This window comes from Sebastes umbrosus, chromosome 4, assembly GCF_015220745.1.
Source record: "Sebastes umbrosus isolate fSebUmb1 chromosome 4, fSebUmb1.pri, whole genome shotgun sequence".
Classification (NCBI taxonomy): Eukaryota; Metazoa; Chordata; class Actinopteri; order Perciformes; family Sebastidae; genus Sebastes; species Sebastes umbrosus.
The window spans coordinates 972,358-991,995 of record NC_051272.1 but is presented as its reverse complement, the minus strand read 5'-3'; the positions used below and the strand labels follow the sequence as shown (position 1 = coordinate 991,995).

The 19,638-nt window shown below is 44.5% G+C and overlaps 1 protein-coding gene and 1 long non-coding RNA gene across 3 annotated transcripts; one reads left to right on the top strand and one right to left on the bottom strand.

The window, feature by feature from the left end:
- Window positions 1-1,251: 1,251 nt before the first annotated feature.
- Window positions 1,252-16,760, top strand: plekhg7 (pleckstrin homology domain containing, family G (with RhoGef domain) member 7). Of its 2 annotated transcripts, none has more exons than XM_037768270.1 (17): window positions 1,252-1,270; window positions 2,708-3,485; window positions 5,009-5,031; window positions 7,991-8,109; window positions 10,157-10,197; window positions 10,510-10,611; window positions 11,023-11,172; window positions 11,405-11,500; window positions 12,169-12,267; window positions 12,573-12,686; window positions 13,117-13,291; window positions 14,953-15,068; window positions 15,228-15,315; window positions 15,400-15,479; window positions 15,570-15,723; window positions 15,838-15,935; window positions 16,609-16,760. In XM_037768270.1, the coding sequence occupies exons 2-17, from the start codon at window positions 2,847-2,849 to the stop codon at window positions 16,717-16,719; spliced, it is 2,205 nt and encodes a 734-aa protein (XP_037624198.1). In that variant the 5' UTR covers window positions 1,252-1,270; window positions 2,708-2,846; the 3' UTR covers window positions 16,720-16,760. The 2 variants fall into 2 exon arrangements, with proteins under 2 accessions (XP_037624198.1, XP_037624197.1); XM_037768269.1 differs by having other exon boundaries at window positions 1,252-1,364.
- On the bottom strand, window positions 6,330-19,426 carry LOC119487436. Its single transcript, XR_005206704.1, has 3 exons — window positions 18,322-19,426; window positions 10,373-10,379; window positions 6,330-6,345 (listed from the first exon to the last, which is right to left on the bottom strand). It is a non-coding gene; the product is annotated as an uncharacterized LOC119487436 (long non-coding RNA).
- Window positions 19,427-19,638: the final 212 nt, after the last annotated feature.

Sequence of the window (19,638 nt, the reverse complement as noted above, 5' to 3'; positions counted from 1 at the left end):
ATATTGACATCATATATTTATTGTTTTTTATTTGTTTGTTTGTTTTATTGACACAACAAACATGAATTATTTTCTATCATTTCCATGTTCTTTTTAAATATCTATATATTGTAATTTTCTTAATGAATTGTATATATGTATATATATGTTTTTGTTTTTATTTTGTTCTTTTTTTCTCATTATTGAATTGACGCTTTGGCAACATGTTATTATACGTTATTTTGTCTAGGCATTGGTGTGGGGTTAAAATGTTCTATATCAAATATTTGTGAATACAAATAAAAAGTAAAAAGTTAAAAAAAATTAAAAAGTTAGATATAATAAAAAATAAATAAATTATAATAATAATAATAAATAAAATTCGTAAACAAAAAATATTTTAAAAAATGTAAAAGAAAAAAAAATCATTGCATGCAAATTATTGAAATACTAATGTATTATAATATAAAAAAAAGGTTAAATAGGCTAGTATGGAATAATATGGAAGATAGTTTGATTAAACTACTACTAATTGTACAGCCTATTGGTTTGGAGAGAGAGAGAGAGTGAGAGAGAGAGAGAGAGAGAGAGAGAAAGAGAGAGAGAGAGAGGGAAAGAGAGAGAGAGAGAGAAAGAGAGAGAGAGGGAAAGAGAGAGAGAGAGAGAGAAAGAGAGAGAGAGAGAGAGAAAGAGAGAGAGAGGGAAAGAGAGAGAGGAAGAGAGAGAGAGAGTGAGAGAGAGAGAGAGAGAGAGAGAGAGAGAGAGAGAGAGAGACAGAGAGAGAGAGAGAGAGAGTGAGAGAGAGAGAGAGAGAGAGAGGGAGAGAGAGAGAGAGAGTATAGATGTTCTCATGCTGCAGCAGTCAGTCGTTGTGTGTCGCACCTTTAGTTTAGTTTAGTCTCCTCCTCTTCTCTCTCAGTCTCTCTGCTCCACACGGTGTGTGTCCTCGCTCCTCTGGTCTTCTGTCAGGAAACTAAACAACCGGAGGACCTTTTTCTTTTTGGTCCTTTTGAAACTTTGGAGCTTTATATTGAAACCTGCTCAGTTGTCCTCCGAGGACGTCCTCTGTCTCTCTGTCTTTCTCTCTCTCTCCCTCTCTGTCTCTGTCTCTCTGTCCCTGTCTCTCTCTGTCTCTCTGTCCCTGTCTCTCTCTGTCTCTCTGTCTCTCTGTCTCTGTCTCTCTGTCCCTCTGTCCCTGTCGGGTCACACTTCACTTCACCGGTCAGTCAGTGGTTCAAGTCGTCTCAAATCGTCTCAAGTCGTCTCAAGTCGTCTCAAGTCGTCGGTGGATGTGATTAACTTAAACATTAAATGTTCACGAGCTTCTTCTCTCTCTGAGCACGTGCGGTGGTTTCTGCTTCCACACAGGTGATCTCCAGCTTCAGGTAATTATCCCTCTGTGTCCTCGTGTAACGGCTCTGACTAATTAACTGAATATGGTGGAAAAACAGGATGAAACGGGACCATGTGGTGGAGAAACTCAATATATGAGAGTAGAAATAGACTAGTGTGAGACAGGAGAGCTGAGACCAGGTGCATGCTGCCTGCTTCTCTTTGTGTCTCACCACATTGTGAATGATGTTTATTAGGAAGCATGTGCATGTCAGTGATACAGACTTCTGCTGGGTGTGCATCATGCCTCATTTTTTATATATATCAACAAAAACAGACAATACTAGGAACTAAAGGCAAACAAAAACGGAGACAAGCAAATACAAAAAACACAAGTCATGAAAGGAAAACAAAACAAAACAAAAGAAATACATGAATAAATAAATAAAACACAGACAACAGTGAAGACATTTAATGATGTAGTTACTGTAATATAATGTGGTCCCTTCACACCCTTAAAGGTCCCATATCGTGCTCATCTTCAGGTTCATACTTGTATTTAGCGTTTCTACTAGAACATGTTTACATGCTGTAATGTTAAAAAACCCTTTATTTTCCTCATTCTGTCTGTCTGAATATACCTGTATTCACCCTCCGTCTGAAACGCTCCGTTTTAGCGCATTTCGATGGAATTGCGACGAAATTGCAACGGAATCGCGTCGCTAGGCAACAGCTTGGGTCCATGTGTACTTCCTGTCAGCTGATGACATTCCCATCCACTGCAACCAAGGCCTATGGAAAGGAGGCTGGGTCACGCGCCATATCTCCGGAGGTATAACACACGCGCAATAAAATCTCGCCGAAATTGAGCCAATCGCAACGCACGACCGCAGCTTCAGTTACACTGCGCATGTGTTATACCCCGTTACCCCAAGACCCATGTCCGCCCGTGACCCAGCCTCCTTTCCATAGGCCTCGACTGCAACCAGGAATAAACTGGGACACATTTAGAATGTTTACGTTTAAATCTGTGTAAAGGGTCTAAATATTGTACACTTGTGACATCACAAATGGACAGAAATCCTGACGGCTTGTTTTTAAATGCAGAGTTTCTGAATACGGGCTGTGTGTGTATTTCCCTGTGGATTGAGCGTTTCAACACTTTCACAGTATTTTTATAGGACTTCAGCCTGCTTTATAATAAAAAAAAACACATGAAAATCTCACTTTTTCATAATATGGGACCTTTTAACTAAACACTTTTTAAGGCCACTTCGCTGCCAACTGAGCATTTTTCAGCCCAGTTGAAATCCCCTTTCAGGAGATTAGGAGGCTGGTTGGTCCCTGCTTCATGGTGCTTGTGGGTATTGACAGATTTTCTCTTTTTCCCCCCCAGAAGCTTGAGAGGTGAGCGGTGTGAACATTGCTGGAATGCGACCGGATTATATCATCTGACCTTAACTCAGACGAGGTGAAGTGACCAGACCACGTTTTCCCCCCGCCGCTGCACTTTTAACAATGCCTTTGAGGTTATAATGTCTACGCTGGAGCACGTCATTCTGCAGGATAAAGACCAGGACGTGGAGAAGAAGAAGCTGGACTGGAGTTACATCGAGTGGCTCGAGGAGAATGAAGATGAAGCGGTCACCGGGGGTGTCGCGAACGCACAGACGCAAACTGACGGGGCGCCTCTTCAGCACAAGGAGTGTCAGACCAGCAACCCGGTCATCATGCACATAGACCTGACGCGGATGCACTCCAAGCTGAGACAGGACGCCGCCGACGGCCTGGTCGAACCGTTCTTCCAGTTCGACCGGCAGGCCCCCGCGCGCATCTCCACGTCCCCCACCTTGAGGAGGATGAGGAGCATCAGGCGTCCTCTGATGGATACCGTCATGATGGGGAGCACTCAGGAGGAGCCTTCCTCTGGGAGCACGCCGCCACCCTCCATCACCCCCCTGTTGTCGCCACTGCACAGAGTGAAGTCTCCTCTCGCGGCGAACCCCCTCTCCGATGGAGAGATCTGTCAACCCATTTCATCCTCCGGCCGACAGAGGACCAGATCATATAGATCAAAGACTTTTGACAACGGCGTCTCTTCCACGAGACAAGAATGTCGCAGCGCTCATCCTACTCTTATGAAAGATTTTGGATTTCCTGATAGTGGAGTACAGGTGAGCTTGATTTCTGTAATCATTTCCCCACCATGAGGATTTTTATAAATGAAGTGGTTACACACATTCCTTCCTTGGCGGAGACCTCCTCTCCCTCACTGGGCCTTGCCTCCTGTGGTGGTCACTCACAATGCGAGCTTTTGACAGCAAATGAATCAGCAGTTACACGCACTGACAGCTCCGACCAAGCCCACCGCCCTGGAGGACCCTGGGAAGTGCTCTCCTCGGGGCCCCCATTCACCGCAGTCAGCAGTCACCCAATAATGGAGGGGTCAGTGAGCGATGGAAAAAGATAATGGGGGGGATCTATTCATCAGCTCGCCGCATTCAAGCGAGCACATTCTCAATAGAGTCCCCGACATTCTCCTCAGATATCAGAGGCTTTTGAATCCGAGCGACCACTTAAAACACTGATTCACGTTTGAGTGTCTTTGAAAGTGATACAGCGGTGTGGTTCGCAGGAGGAGGTCTCTGTACCCTCTGTTTAATGCTGAGTGTGCACTGGAAGACGCTGCTAATACGGCATGTGAATAGTGTCGTAATTACAGCTTAAAGAAAAGTAAATAAATGAAAATAAATGAATCTGTTTAGCTGATTACATGCTGGACCTTCAAAGCCTGTTATGTCTCAAGGCGGCCCAGTCGCACAGAAGTTCGTGAAATAGTCCCGAAATTGAATATTGATTCGTGTACGACACGAGTTTCACTTATTTTTTTCGTGATGGTCAGCAAGAAATCAATTCGTATGTAATCCAAGTAATTATGAATCGGGAAATATAACGAGCGGTGAACGCGGTGTAGGGAGGAAGTCGGGGTGGATGGATGAGCCGTGTTCGTGTCCCGTGTGAAGCCACAAGTCAAAGTTGATTTATTTGCCACGTAACTTCCGTACTGACGTTACAGCACTTCCAGTGTTAATTTAATTCAAACCACGATCTTTTCCTAAACCTAACCAAGTCGATCTTTTTCCTAAACCTTACTAAGTAGTTTTGTCACGTAACTTCCGTAGTTAAGTTACAGCACTTCTGGTGTTATTTTAAGCCAAACCGCGATCTTTTCCTAAACCTAACCAAGTCGATCTTTTTCCTAAACCTAACCAAGTAGTTTTGTCACGTAACTTCTGTGCTTAAGTTACAGCATTTCTGGTGTTATTTTTACACAAACCACGATCTTTTACTAAACCTAACTAAATAGTTTTGTTGCCTAAACCTAACCAAGTCAATCTATTCCTAAACCTAACGAAGTAGTTTTATTTTGAACAGACTGGAGCGGAAATTGACGCATGCATCGTGTGTTGTTGAAAGTCGTGCTGAGCTGCAGATATTTGTGTGAATGTACACGAATCAAATAGATTAAATATATTTCACAAACTGCCATGAGACCGTGTCGCTCAAGGAGACGTTAATCATCTCGGTACATTTACTGTAATGTATGTTTTCAGCTAATAGTGCTGTATTGGTGCAGAGAATGGTGATAATCTAAAGTTTTCCTCTGACTGATGCAGTATCTTTCCTCTTGTTACAGGAGAAGGATCCCTGCCTGAACAGGTAGGTGTGCCTCAGACTGGTTTGCATGTTGTCTGTGTGTCCTGTCAGCATAACCAAACACACCTGGACTTCACTTTCAAGCTTGTGTGAACATGTTTGCATATCAGGAATGTAGTAAAAACATTTTCCTGTAACTGGACTACAGCACACACACTATTTTTTTTTTTTTTCATCTCTAATTTCCATAGTAAACAGCTGCTGCTGTTGTCCAAATATCTGCGTCAAATCGTTTCCTTAACACGCCAACTGGAGCTACAACATTGAGCGTCTGCGCTCGCAGGACACTCGGTGAGCGAGGATGATGATTGGACCTCTGGTTTAAGGAGCCCCATTGTTCAATCATTGTTATTTCATGTCTTTGTTAATGGAGCATCAGCTTGGTGGGTTAAAGTTTTGAGAGTCCCATGGTTCTGTATGGGCTAGACAAACCCTCATTAAGGCTGTTTTCTCTTAGCGCCACCGCCACCCCACACCCCTCCTAATGGGGCTGCCGGGCTCTTCCCCTCGCTGGATAATTAGGCAGCTATTGTCCCTGTAATTGCACCCTGGCACTGCGCCTCTTGTACAGTGGCCCGGGCCCTGCGAGCCATTGGCTGGGACGGTCTTTTTTTTTTTTGGGCATCATTATTTCTCTTGTTGTGTCGGGGAACAAGAACAAGTGCTGTCTGTGGCAGAGAGGCCGAGGACACGAGAGAGAGAGACAGGGCTTTCTGAGAGCGGTCACAAAGCAACAAGATGTCATTGTGTAAGGATGAACTGCGAGGAGACGCTGACCCCGTTTAGAGGAGGAATCGTGCTTTTCCTCACCGTCCCATTAGAGCCACCATGCATCCTCTACAGCAGCTCAGGTGCTGCTGATTCAGCACCGCCTGCCGTTACGTTGATCTGGAGTGGGGGGGGGTTGTATCGGTTTACCACGGAGAGCGATGAACAGTCGCTGCTTTCACAGTTCAACTCAAGTATCCTGGAGGAAAAAAAAAAACATTCAGTCTAGGGATGTCCATAATTAACCGTTTAACCGTTAACCGACATTAAGCGTTTTAACCGATTAACGCTATCGGTTAAAACGGTTAAAAGAAATGTTAATAATGAGCTAAAAAGCTGAGCGTCTCAGAGGAGCGGCTCGTCTCTTTAAGGAGAAAAGCTGGTCCACCTTAAGTGGCAGAGCCGGAACGCCACCAACAACCTCACACTCACCGCCAACACACACACGGTCTGCTGGAAACTCACTAAAATTACGCAGACTACGCGTGCGGCGGCGAGCATGAAGCCTCCGGCAATGCTAGAGCTGCTAACGTAGCACAAACACACACACTGTTTGTTGGACACTCGCTAAAGTTCCGCCGGGCAGACACACAGCTGACAACCTGCTAAACTAAACTAAATGTGCGGTGGAGACTTTTACTGGGAAAGTGGCTGCATGTCCGCGACACTACACGCAGCATTGTAGCTGCTGAGTTAACGCTCCCGGACGGTGAACTGGAGACTCCCGTCAACCAATATCTGTTGTGCTCCTGCAGCTGGTACACCGCTGCATGAGAGGCACAAATCTTGTCGGTTATCGGTTAATAAAGGGTTAACGAGGGTCGGTTATCGGTTAAGAAAATCTTTCAAAATGAGCATCCCTAGTTCAGTCGCAGACTAACTTCTCCTGGTCGGCCCTGGAGTCGAGAGGCCTGCATGTGCATGTGAGTCCGTCTGCTTCTTGTGCAACTGCAGCAGCACAAATGCAGCTCCTGTATGAGGGGATATTAACAGCTATAAGAGGGACAAAGTCAAAGAAAGCTCATTCAGTCTAACAAAGCAGATTTACATATAATAGCAGAGCGAGACAAGGCAGTACCAGCATTGTTCCTCTGCTTTTACTTCTGCTTAACTTCATTGTATTGTCATAAACGGTCCTCTGATCATGTCCTGATAACCTTTAATGTGTTGATCTAACCCGACGTTAACAGGATGTGTTTTACAATCTACGGAAGGATTCTATAACTTAGTGTTATTATTTCCCCTTGTCCATCTACTTCTGTTCTTTTTAAAGGCGTAGACCCTCATGATGCATGTAGAAGTGAAACGGCAGCGTGCTGACGCAGGTCACTGACCAGCTGTTGATCAGGTGTCACTGTGCCGAACCTTACACCTTTTATGGAGAAACCAGCTTGTCCGGTTACCGTGCAGCTTATTTCTGCTGACTGCATTCATGTGGAATGACTATAAAAAAACCTCTTGTTAGCATTGGCACGATTTGGATTGTGATTGTTGCATCACAACCGTCATCAATCAAGTTCTACTACATATAGAATTGTTTTATACGTCCAACAAATAAAAACATTTATGTGGCCGTGCCCTTTCGGGATACGTCGTCGGCACATTTGACGTATGCCATAAAATTAAATTACATTTATAATTAAGGGTCGTTTAAGGGTTTTAATTTCAACACGTTGATTTTATGTGCAGCAGTAGTATGCCTGAAGTACAACAGCAGAGCATAAGTCCCAACACTTGAGAGCAGCGGCTGTTTGCTCTGCGCCTGAGGCTAAAAGGCGGGCCGGTGTTTTTCCAGCCATGCTTCGGTTACTAACTATGAGAAGGAGACTGAGAGGATTAGAACTGGCACACACTGACAGCTCGCCTCCTTCCACACAAATCAGCAGCTACCCACGCAGAACACTTATCCTTTATAATTTCTGCTTCTCGTGTTAATCGCCAGTTTTACTTCACAATGCAGCAGATGGTATTTCAGGTATCCGTGTAACATGACAGAAGGAATGCTGTGATTTCCTCTGAAGTCTATTCTCTCTCTCTGTGCTGTATTACATCTACAATAGAATAATAGTGCTCAGTGAATCTCAGATGTTTTATAAATGTTCGAGCACTACTACCGGTTTTAATCTTTATTCGTCAGCCAATCAGAAGCTGAATACCACCTGAAGACGTTAACACCTGTCTGCTGTCCCCTCAGGCTTCAGGAGAGGAGGCGGAGCTCCGTGGTGGTCAGCCTGCTCGGATTGGACGTTTCACCAGGAGACCTTTTTGTATCCAACGGAGCAGCGGACAGATTAAAAGGCTCAAACCTCTCTGGTAAAATTCTATATTTTAGTTTATATATATATATATATATAAATTATATATTTTATATTTATTTATTTTTGTTATTTATTTTTTATTTATATATATATATATATATATATTAATTAATGGTTTCTTTTTCTGGCTTTGTGAACCAAATGGCTGATTTAAACAGTTAAAGCTGCAGTAGTCAGTATATTTTTGTCATCATTGGGCAAACATCCCATAATAACCTTTCAGAATATTGTAATTCAAGTGTTCTGAGAGAAAACTAGACTTCTGCTCCGGTCATGTGACCAGAACTTGGCGTTTCTTCAACAGATTTCACAATGGCGGCGGCGTCACAAACGTTCTCATGTTACAGCTAAACCGTGCACTACAAGATGATTCTGAGAACATCTGAGGAGAGAAATAGACATTAACGTAACAGAATATTGATTCATATCTGATCAGCGCTGCCTGCTGAAGTAGGCAGATTAAAGCAAATATATGATTTTAAAAAAAAGTTATTTTTATAATAAATCATGTTCCTCTGTGTCCTCCGGTCACATGACGCAAACTCTCCTATTTTACAGCTGAACATCAGGCGCTGCCTAGTTGGACAGTTTGATCGCGAGCTGTGTTAGAGACAGCTCGGCTCTGATTGGTTGATTTCCTTTGGCCGCTGAAATCTTGCAAACGCCGTTATGAGCACCGGAGGAAACAGAGGAACATGCGATACTGTCAGGATGTAGTCACCGTTTTATAAAAATAACTTTTTATGATATTTGCTCAAAGTCACCGACTGCAGCTTTAATGGAGGAAGTGGCTGGAAACAGTTCACTGAATAGCATGTAGCCGTTGTTATTTATTGGTTATGATGCTTCTGTAAACTATTCACAGTCTAGGTGTTGACCCTTGACCCCGTTGAAGTCAGGAGGATTAGGAACCCGAACAACCGTTACTTTGAGTAAATGTTTGTTTTGTATTATTCTCTAGTTAAGAGACGGCTGTGAGACCGGAGTGATGCCATTTTTACCCAGTTTAAAACAGCAGTAGGCGAGATTGGAGCAAATATGATTTAAAAAAAAAAAAAGTTATTTTTATAAAACGGTTGCTATATCCTGACAGTAGTACATGAAACAGGTAACCTGAAAAAAATCATGTTCCTCTGTGTCCTCCGGTGCTCCTAACGGCATCTGCAAGATTTCACAGACCGGAGGAAAACAAGCAGTCAGAGCTGATCTGAGGTCTGCTGTCCAGCTGCCGTCTATGAACGCCGGCTGTCAATCACTCTGAACTCTGACCAAACGGTGAAACTAGGCAGCGCTGATCAAATATGAATCAATATTCTGTTACGTTAATGTCTATTTCTCTCCTCACGTTCTCACAATCATCTTGTAGTGCACGGTTTAGCTGGAAAATTAAATTTTGAAATCTGGTGAAGGAACGCCAAGTTCCGGTCACATGACCGGAGCACAGCCAATAGGAACGCTCTCTCTCTCTGAAATGACCTGTGATTGGTCAAAGTCTCCCGTCACGGGCTAGATGTTCTAAAGCCTGAAAACAGAGCCATGAGGAGGAGCAGAAGTCTAGTTTCCTCTCAGAACACTTCAATTACAATATGCTGAAAGGTTATTATGGGATTGTTGCCCAATGATGCTAAAAATAGACTGCCTACTGCAGCTTTAACAGTTGAATAACTGTTCTGTAATGAGCTTTCGTGCTTGACAACTTCAGAATTTCAATGATTTGCATTTTTTCTAGACGAACCTAAATTCTGTTCTGTAACCCTGGTTATTCTGAAAAAGACAACATGCAACATGTCCATATGTTAATCTAATGAAAGACTTTGAGATAAACGGCTCTAAAACGCAGCTTTTCTCTGACTGAAAGGGTTAATCAGCGTACAGTTATTCAGTGTGTGTTGGTGCTTCAGAGGATGCACAATACCAGTGTGATGTCCCAAACTTAAAAGGCAACATGCACTATTTGTGTGCCACAACCTCTCATATTTGCTCACAGTTGTTTCCGTTCTGTTGGTTCTTAATCAGTGTTTTATGTTTGTGATTTCCTCCAGATACTAAGAAGTCAAAGTGGCCCTTTTCACGGCGTAGTACGGTAGGTGTGCTGTGCTGTTTGTGTGTTAGCTGTTGTTGTTGTGCGGCCAGTGCCAATGTTGTGCTTGCGGTTTTGTTTCGATGTACTTTGTTTGAGTGGGCAGTTGGTTTGGACATTGTTCTCTGACCCACTTCTCAAAGCAGATTAATGTGGGTCCTCTGATCCCTTCTGCCACCACACAGCTTTTGTAATCGGTCAACACTTGAAAAGCAGAACTTCAACCAAACTCGTTCAACCGGGTTGTATGAAGAGATAACTCTCTAACTGTGTGTGTGTCGTCTCCCCCCCCCCCTCACCCCTCTCACCTTCCAGACTAAAGGAAAGTCTCAGACGGGCACGACACCAGATATTGAAAAATATCTCTCAACGTCACAAATTCAAGACTGGAGAAACTCTGACCTTCAGATATACAAGGTGAGACGCTGACAGACGCTGTTTGTTCTGTAAATCAACGTGTTGATTCTGACTTCTAACGCAAGCAGAGTAACAGTCTGAACAAAGAGATCCAGATTCCCAATCCAAACAGATCTCAGTGTTTAACAAGTGACTCAGAAAGAAAAGGACAGCCGTTAGAGGGAAGCTCCTGCAACGTTTAGATCACTCTCAAGTTGTGCAAGAACCAGAATGTCTAGGCAGTAACCCGTCAGGTCGACCCTGCACGCGTATATAAACAAACAGTGAGTGAGTCAGGCTGGTGGGAGGAACCTCACCGTGACATGATGTGCAGCTTTTCATGCAAACACACACAGTAAATAGAAGTCTCATTTTCCAGGGGTGCTTTTGTTGCCAATGCGTTGATTTGGCTTTCTGCCCGTTTGTGTGCAGGACTACTCGCTAGCGGAGTTCTTGCGGGACCAGTCCTCCCAGGTGAGCGATGCCTCTGACCCTCAGGGCTCCAAGAGACGAGAGGCCATCTGGGAACTCTTCACCAGCGAGTGTGTTTACTTCCTGGATCAGCTCATGGTCCTCAAAGAGGTGACTGTCCGTACAAAGCCTCAGAATGCACAAATACGCACACAAATAAATAGACCAAACCCAAACGAAACCCAACTCCCGCTGCTTTGTGTTCTTTCTCCCGTCACTGAATTCCTGCTGCTGAGGTATCATGTAAAAGTCTCTTCATGTTTTCCATTGTTTACGGCGGCGGATAAGAAACGTAACGCCAGCCGGTCTGTTCTCTCTACCTGACTTCTTTTGTTGCTTTCAGGTGTTTCTGGCTACACTCACAAACCTGCAGATGAGGAACTGCCTGTCTGACGTCGACTCCTGGAGGCTGTTTGCAAACCTCAACGAGCTTTGCCTGGTGAGACGTGATGCAAATCTCTAGCAGCAGGCCTGTTAGTTTCAGGTGTGTTATGCAAACAATTAGAAACAGCAGCAGCCTTCACAGCGTTCTAACAACACCAGTTTGTTGTGCTGCATCAAAAGGTAAAAGACAATCCGGCCGCTCCACCCTCCATCCTCCTCCCTCCACCCTCACCCTCCACCCTCCTCCCTCCGTGGTGGAGTGAACTCTGTTTGTAATCACACTCACAGCTCAGTGAAGCTCCTTCTTTAAGGTGGAGGGGATCAATACAGCGGCCACTTCGGGACAAATTCAAATTCATTCAGATTCAATCAAATCAACTCACTTTTTCTTTTTTTTTTAAATTACGTTTTTGCCTTTAACTGACAAAACTGAAGTGTATGACGCTTCGTGCTGCAGCATTCTGACAGTTACACTCCAGTTACTGGTGAAAGCAAAGTGACCTGTGACATTGAAGGACTGCATCTTTTATAGGGAATATCATACTGGTTGTTTTTGGTTTATCAGTAGTAGTATTACTTGTTTTTATTTAGAAGAAACTAAAGAGGAAATAATATTATTACCAGACTGAGCGTGACCGAGGTGAGGGAGAGTGTAGCGTGACCGTGGTGAAGCATGGCCGTGGTGAGGGAGACCCGACACTGAGTGTTTTTTTTCTGCTGCAGGTGAGCTTCGGTTTCCTGAACAACCTCCTCCGCGTCATCAAGGACACGTTGGAGATCACGGAGGGTGGCGGGCCCACCCTGCTGGAGCTGCTGAGCAAGGCGAGTGTGTGACTCACATGTGGACACACACATTAACCTCAAACACGCTGACTCAGCCTAGACGCTCAATTAATCGCTCAGTTGTATACTAAAGTGTAGAGTATCCTACTTTAATATTTATGAAAATAATAGAAACCTCTCCATCATACTGTTGAATTACGCATTACAAGACGCTGTAATGTTTGTGTTTGTACCCAGACTGGTATCTTCTAGTCGCCCTTCTTTATGATCTGTTTATCTGCAGCGTGATGGCCTTGATGACCAGCAGCAGCAGTCTGTGTAATAACTCTGCTATCTGTTGGCAGGCCTTCCAGGAGAGCGTCTGTCACTGCCTGCAGAAGTACTGCCTCAACTACTCCACGGCTCTGCTCTATCTGGACAGCCTGAAGCCCAGAGAGGACTTTGGATCCTACGTGAAGGTACAGACGGGAACTCGCCGAGGGTGTGTGTAGGTGTGCACGCGAGTCAGAGCGGTGGCGGTGGCAAGGACGCCGTGTACCTTGACAACGCTTGGTGCAAAGGTTAAGAGAGAGAGAGAGAGAGAGAGAGAGAGAGGACACACGCAGCAACGTTGAGGTCTAAACAGCAAACAACCAGTTCAGTGTCCCCGAGGCCGGTCAGAGACAGGAATGTGACCATTTGTCCCTCGTGTAACCTTCCTTGTCATCGTGCTTATGTATCTGTTGGAGCTTTTTGTTTTGGTCTTCGATATCACACGCTTTTCACTGCCCCCCGCCCCCTGTTCTTACAAACACCGTGACCACTCTTTCACCCCTCTGACCTTCTTCTTTTTCCCACCGACAGCCCTCCTCTCACCCCGTCCTCTCTCTCTCTCCCCCCCCCCCACAGTGGTGCGAGAGGAACGAACAGTGCCGGAGGCTGCAACTGCGCGACCTGTTGGTGGCGCCGCTGCAGAGGTTGACTCGGTACCCGCTGTTGTTGCGTAATATCGCCAAGAGATGCCAGACAGAGGACGAGACCAGAGGCCTGCAGGTCATAGCGGAGCAGGTGGACACGTCTATATGTGAGCATCCTGAGCTACTTCCCTTTCTATTGCATCACCACAAAATATGCTCTCATTTGCATAAAACGCTGTTTTCAAATGTTCCTCACCACCTGAGCGTGTCAGCGCTGCCTTATTATCAACAGACTCTCACTGACTGAGTCGGCACACTGAAGGGAGAGTTATAGGACTTTTAAGCTGAATATTCCTCCGAGCTTCAGGTGTCACACGTCTCTCAGCGGCGTCATTCAGCCGATCACGACTCAACTGTTTCTTCAGTCGGGCGTTTGACAAACAGTAAGATGCAAGAAACATGTTCAAGGGACTGTTTGTAAGAATCAGAAATGTCTTGTTAACGGCTTCACCTGTGGCCGTTAAGTCAACTAAAGTCAGCGTCCTGTTGCTGGCGCTTGTGCTCGCTCTACATAGACATGAAGGAGCATCGCTCAACACAGTGAGGAGACACACGTCAGCTAAAAGCACAATATCACTCTATATTTCAGCTGCTTGGCAGTAATGTTAGCTGACCAGACCAAGGTCTCTCCATGAATCAATGCTGATCCTAGTGTTGGCTTTTCCTGCCTCAGCCTCCCGACCGCGGCCGGAGGGAACGGGGGAGACGCCGGAGTTTTGGTCGGAGACGATAACGTTTCTCTCTGCGGAGCCCCGTCACTTCACAAGACACGGGAAACCTCTGTTGGTCTGGAGGAGCTGCAGCAGTTATTTCTGCACAAACGTCCACTGAACATTCACTAGATATTCTCAGAGCTAAACTAACTCTTCTGCAGTGAGGAGTGAGCAGCATGCACGTGAGAGGTGGAGAGAGAGAGAGAGAGAAGGAGCGTGGTGTGTGAGTGAAGGCAGCAGAGGAGCAGAGGAGCAGAGACTCCGGTCCTGGAGACCAAAGCTACGGTCTCCCCCGCGTCCTCCGACCGCGGCCAACACTGTTTAACAGACGGGCTTCACTAGATAGAACGAGCGAGCGTGCATGGAACACCGACCCGCAATGATTTCTACGTGTAAGAAGTTACAAGCAGTCCCTTGAAGCAGATGCCAGCAGGTTATCCAGACCAGTTTGTGTCTTTTTCTGAGCAAACAAGCTGCATGTTTTTCTGGAAAGCAGCGAGCAGCTCTGACCGTTTCTTCCTCCCAGCATGCTCTCTGCCTGCAGACCTGTTTGTGGCGGTTTACTCTGTAACTAGATGACAGGCTGTGGGAAACGCGCTGCAGCGCTGCCCCTCGATGGTATTCTGTTGTACTGAACAAACAACCGAAACAAAAACAAACAAACGTCACCGGCTCACCGATCTTCAATTACACAACTATTAAAACAATGTGTGACAGAGCTGCACCGGTGACGAGGAGTAACCACGTCTGAGAGGTGCAGGGCAACGTCCTCTGGGTGTGTGTGTGTGGGGGGATATTTACTGTAAAAGCTGAGCGTGTTGAAATCTCTCACGGCACGGTCACACCTGTTTGGCAGGCAACCATCACTACACAAGAAAACAGATAAAGATAATAATAGAACTGTCATGTGAAAACAGGTGTTATAAATGTGGCTGAAGTACCTGATTATTCTTAAAGGTAGTGAACAGTTAGATCCTCTCCTGTCCTAACTGTGTACTACTGAGGTTTAAGAGGTTTCTGTCTGATTGGTTGAAAGGATGCCTTTCTGCTTCCAGGTGATTTGGAGGGAAAGGTGAAGTGGCTGGATAACTACCAGAAGGTGAAACAGTTGAGAGATGCTCTGGTGTGGCTTCCTGTCTGGGAGAGAGACAAGCGCGCCTTCGTCCCCGAGGTCTGTCTGTGTGTTTGTTTACATATATATATTAATATCTGTGTGCTTTTGTGTCTGTGAGAGTTTTGTTGACTTCAAATGTCATGAAAAGCAAAAACAACACTCAACGTCAGAAGGTGAAATGTCTCCCTCTTACCTGCCTGACTGCTTCTCCTGCAGAATCTGAAACATCTGTTGAAGGCCGTCACGCTGGAGAATCTCATCTCTCACAGAAGTCTGCTGCACGAAGGGAAAATGGTGCTGACAGGTGTGTACGGCTGAAACACATCTCACATGCATCATAAAAAAACAACAACACTCTCACACCATCTTTGTTCCGGTTGATCTCCAGAGAACACGAAGCTCATCGATGTTTATCTGTTCCTGTTTGACGAATTCCTGCTGATCACGAGGACGAAGAGAAACAAGAAGGTCCGTTTCTCGACAGATGTTCAGTGTTCTGGCTCTGCAGGAGCTTCATGTTGTTCACACTGTTCATGTCCCGTCTGTCTTCCTGTGTAGCGGTCCATCGGTCCAGAGCAGAACCCTCTCCGGATGCCACAGAGCCAGGAACTGGATCAGCTCCTGAAGGACGGATGCACCTTCACGGTTCTGGACCAGCCCGTCTCGCTGGACCGACTCCAGCTCAAGAATATTGATCAGCTCAACGCCTCCAGTAATAATTCTTTCTTGTTTATTGGGTTTCATGTTGAGAGCGCGTCATGCTGGGTCTGGATACACGTTGTGTGTGCGAGTTGATGTTAACGGATGAATTGTGCTTCCTTTGTAGCATCGGGGCTGCCTCACTCTTTCATAATCATGCACCAGAACCGCTACCAGCAGTGTATCGGTGCATTCATCCTGCAAGCTGCTTCAGAGGCTGCCAAGGTACCGTACCAACCACACTCAAACTGTGAAGCTGTGCAGACTCGTAAGAGCTGGTAGAGCGCCGATTGTGTTCTGTTTTACAAAAATACTGCGTACATATCATACAGACGTGCAACATAATGTGGATTTGTTAATTATCTCCAACCATTTCTTTCTGTGTCACATCAACACAGTAAACCACAAAAATAATCTTTTTAAAATGTGTTTTGCTCACTTTTGTATGCAAGTTTAGCTGACATTTAAACCCACTTGTCACTTACAAAGTAAATTAGATTGACCTCATATTGCAGTTACTTACAGATGGAAATCTGCCAGAGGTTTCCTTTATTCTAATGTTTTAAAATGTGCATCTGTTATAGTCTTTTACTTTATAAACTGCCATGCAGGAGCTCATTAGTTTACAGATTTATTACATTTTAATATACATTAATTTCTACTTATGTGCATGTCTAAAGTGATTTAGTGCTTTCTGTAGATGGAGAGTAGTCTCCGGTCAGGGATGATCTTTGAGCTGTTTTTTAAGCTCCAGGACAGAATCAGTGATGGCTCATATTTATCCTCTTTACTGATGTAGAGTTATTAGTAATAATTCATCAATATCATCTGAGCAAACCAAACAGCTGCTAACTGACTGCTGGATAATAAACTTTGATATTATTGTGTGACTCTGCAGAAAGCGTGGATGTCGAAGATAGAGGGCGCTGTGACGGCGCTGCTGAGGCTGGACTCTCAGCAGCCGCGAGTCAAGAGCTCCTCCTTGTGGCTGGAGTCCTCCCAGATATGAAGATATGAGCCATCATCAAACAGCATCAACGTCTCTACCGTCACCCGACGTCTTGTAAATGAGCGGACTAGCATCACTAGGATCATTTTATAAACTTAATGTTTGCCTTTAAAGGCAGCTGCTGCAGTTAGTGTACAATAAATCTGATTATGTAGTAAAAGTTATGAGTGGTTTTCCTTTTTATTTATTTCTCATCTCAAATTCACTTTTAAACAAAACAATTTCACCTCAAGTTCCATTTAGTAGCTCCTCTTTGTTCGTACAGTATCACAGCAGTGAGAATGAAGAATCAAGAATGAACTAAACAAAACAGTTTACTCCAGATAGATATCAATATATATCAAGCATAAGTTATATCAAGTTCTAAAATACAATCTAAAACTCATTTTCTGAGTAATTCTTTGTGTCTATAAATAAAAACAACACACTAAAAAATAGAAACATACTGTAGGTTTTATTTACGGTTGTCATGACGATGGATTAGAAAAATCAACAGGTGCATGTGAACATAAATTACATGGTTTCTCTCGTCCCTTCAGGTGAACCGAGGTCACCCCCCGACTGGTAATTAATACGCGGTGACGTACGAGACGTTGGCCTAAGGCACACCTTCACAACCATCACATATGATGACTTCTTAACATGGAGAACAGAAACGTGTGAGCCAGTTAAGTCATCATGCACGATAACTGACAGCAACACGAAGCGAGTGTGTGTGTACAGATCAGCGAGTGCGTGCGTGCGTGTGTGTGTGTGTGTGTGTGTGTGCAGATCTGTGGTGCCTTTTTTGTAAAAAACGAAAGAATAAGTAAGACACTGATGACACATTTTCACTATTTCTACATCCACAAGTGTTATATATCTCCTTCTCTTTCATTACAAACATTTACAAAGATAATTATGACAGCCTTAATATTAATGAGCGGTTTAAAGTACATCGGGGCTAGAAATGCTGAAGCCGGTATATAAAGTCGGTGGTGGTCCTACGTTACGGTTTGTGGCTGGGTTCTCATACGGACGAACCCACGACGATACAATAAGGTGCAAATCATCTGTCTGGGTCTGAAGAGGACTGTACAGTTTGATATATGATAAAATCACAAATCCTTGATCAAAAGCAGGCGATGACATTAATATCTGTGATCTGTGATCTCCAAGGTTTACAAATAGTGCTTTTTTTCCTGTGCCAATCTGAGGTAGACATAACAAAACCAATTCAACACATAAAGAGACTAGAGTGTTCTTGAGAGCTTGCAACTGAGATGGACATTGTTGTTTTTTGTAGCGTTCAAGCATAAAGAGCTAATTTTGGTGAAACAAAGTCTGAAACAAAACAACCAGAAGCGCCTGCGTCGTCGCCCGGCTGGCGTACAGTGTCGCCCGCTCCAGTCTTTTAGACAATTGCACAAAAAGATCTCACCCAACACTTATAAATTACACAAAGCAGGAATTATCTTTTACAGTGTTCCTCAGCTGCACACACACAGGTCGGACAGAAAACCGACAGCAACCGCTGCACCTGAAAGCAGCACCGACATCCGAACACGGTTCTGAGCAGCCGTCGTTCATACAGTGCATCTCACACACAGCAGGCCTTAAAACACACACACACACTCTGTTACAGCAACGTCACACAGCCACAGTTATTGCTTCAAAGCAGAGCGCACACACACACACACACACACACACACACACACACACACACACACACTCTGTTACAGCAACGTCACACAGCCACAGTTATTGCTTCAAAGCAGCGCACACACACACACACACACACACACACGCACACACACATACAGCTAGGGATGCACCGATACCACTTCTTCCAGCAGTATTCAGTGCTGTGAGTGGAGACGAGCAGCAGGAAAATAAAATGTAAAAATAACCATGCAGGCACCTTCACTGACTGACTGACTGCATTAACAGTCTGCAGAAAGCACCACGATTTGCAGAAATGAACACGCAAAGAGAGAAACGTGGCACAGCAAATAAAACAAAAACAAGTGACTGTACATAAAAAGCCTCTCAGGTCGTCGTACTGTACGTTCAAGATAATAATAAATGTAGGACCCTGTGATTTAAAACTCAAAAAGCTTCCTAATGACGCTTAGAAAAATACTGAAATATGAACCAAGCTCAGGGTTTTTTCATCTCGGCTGTATTCCTGCTGCAGACATTCTTTGGTCGTGAAAATAGGCTGAAAATATCGATTTCAACAAAATACACAAACACACGCTGCCGCACAAAGAGAACATGCAGGAACTGATCGGGTTTATCTGGAGTCCTGTACAGAAGAAGAATCGCTGGTGCATGAATGGACTGATGAGTTGAGCAGTTTGAACATTTAGAATACAAAAAAAATGACGTTTGATGCTTAAAAACTCGAGCTGTACTTTACACTGTGTTACACTGAACGGAAAACATATTCTGAAATTTAAAATCTCTACGATATATTGTTATGAAATCCTGTCCACAAAACATCAAATTAAAAGTTCAGCTGATAAACTAACGAGCTTTGGTCGACTTGTTTTGGGGCCAAATGAGCTGCTGACGGCGTGTCGATCTGTTTGAGAGCAAATTAGGGATGTCCATAATTAACCGTTTAACCGTTAACCGACATTAAGCATTTTAACCGATTAACGCTATCGGTTAAAACGGCTAAAGAAATATTTATTAATTCAAAAGCAGGATACAGGAAGTTTGCTCCGGTCTCTCCAGCTCGCTACACCTACACCTACGTTCACAGCTAGAACGCCACCAACAACCTCACACTCACCAACAACACACACACACGGTCTGTTGGAAACTCACTAAAGTTACACAGACTACGTGTGCGGCGTTGGCGGCGGCGAGCACGAAGCCTCCGGCAACACTAGAGCTGCTAACGTAGCACAAACACACACACGGTCTGTTGGA

Excerpts from the sequence above, each read along its gene's own strand:
- plekhg7 (XM_037768270.1), top strand. The coding sequence starts at position 2,847 with ATGTCTACGCTGGAGCACGTCATTCTGCAGGATAAAGACCAGGACGTG. Across the intron at positions 13,292-14,952 it reads GCAGGTGGACACGTCTATAT|GTGATTTGGAGGGAAAGGTG; the intron begins GTGAGCATCCTG and ends TTCTGCTTCCAG. Across the intron at positions 15,936-16,608 it reads CTGCTTCAGAGGCTGCCAAG|AAAGCGTGGATGTCGAAGAT; the intron begins GTACCGTACCAA and ends GTGACTCTGCAG.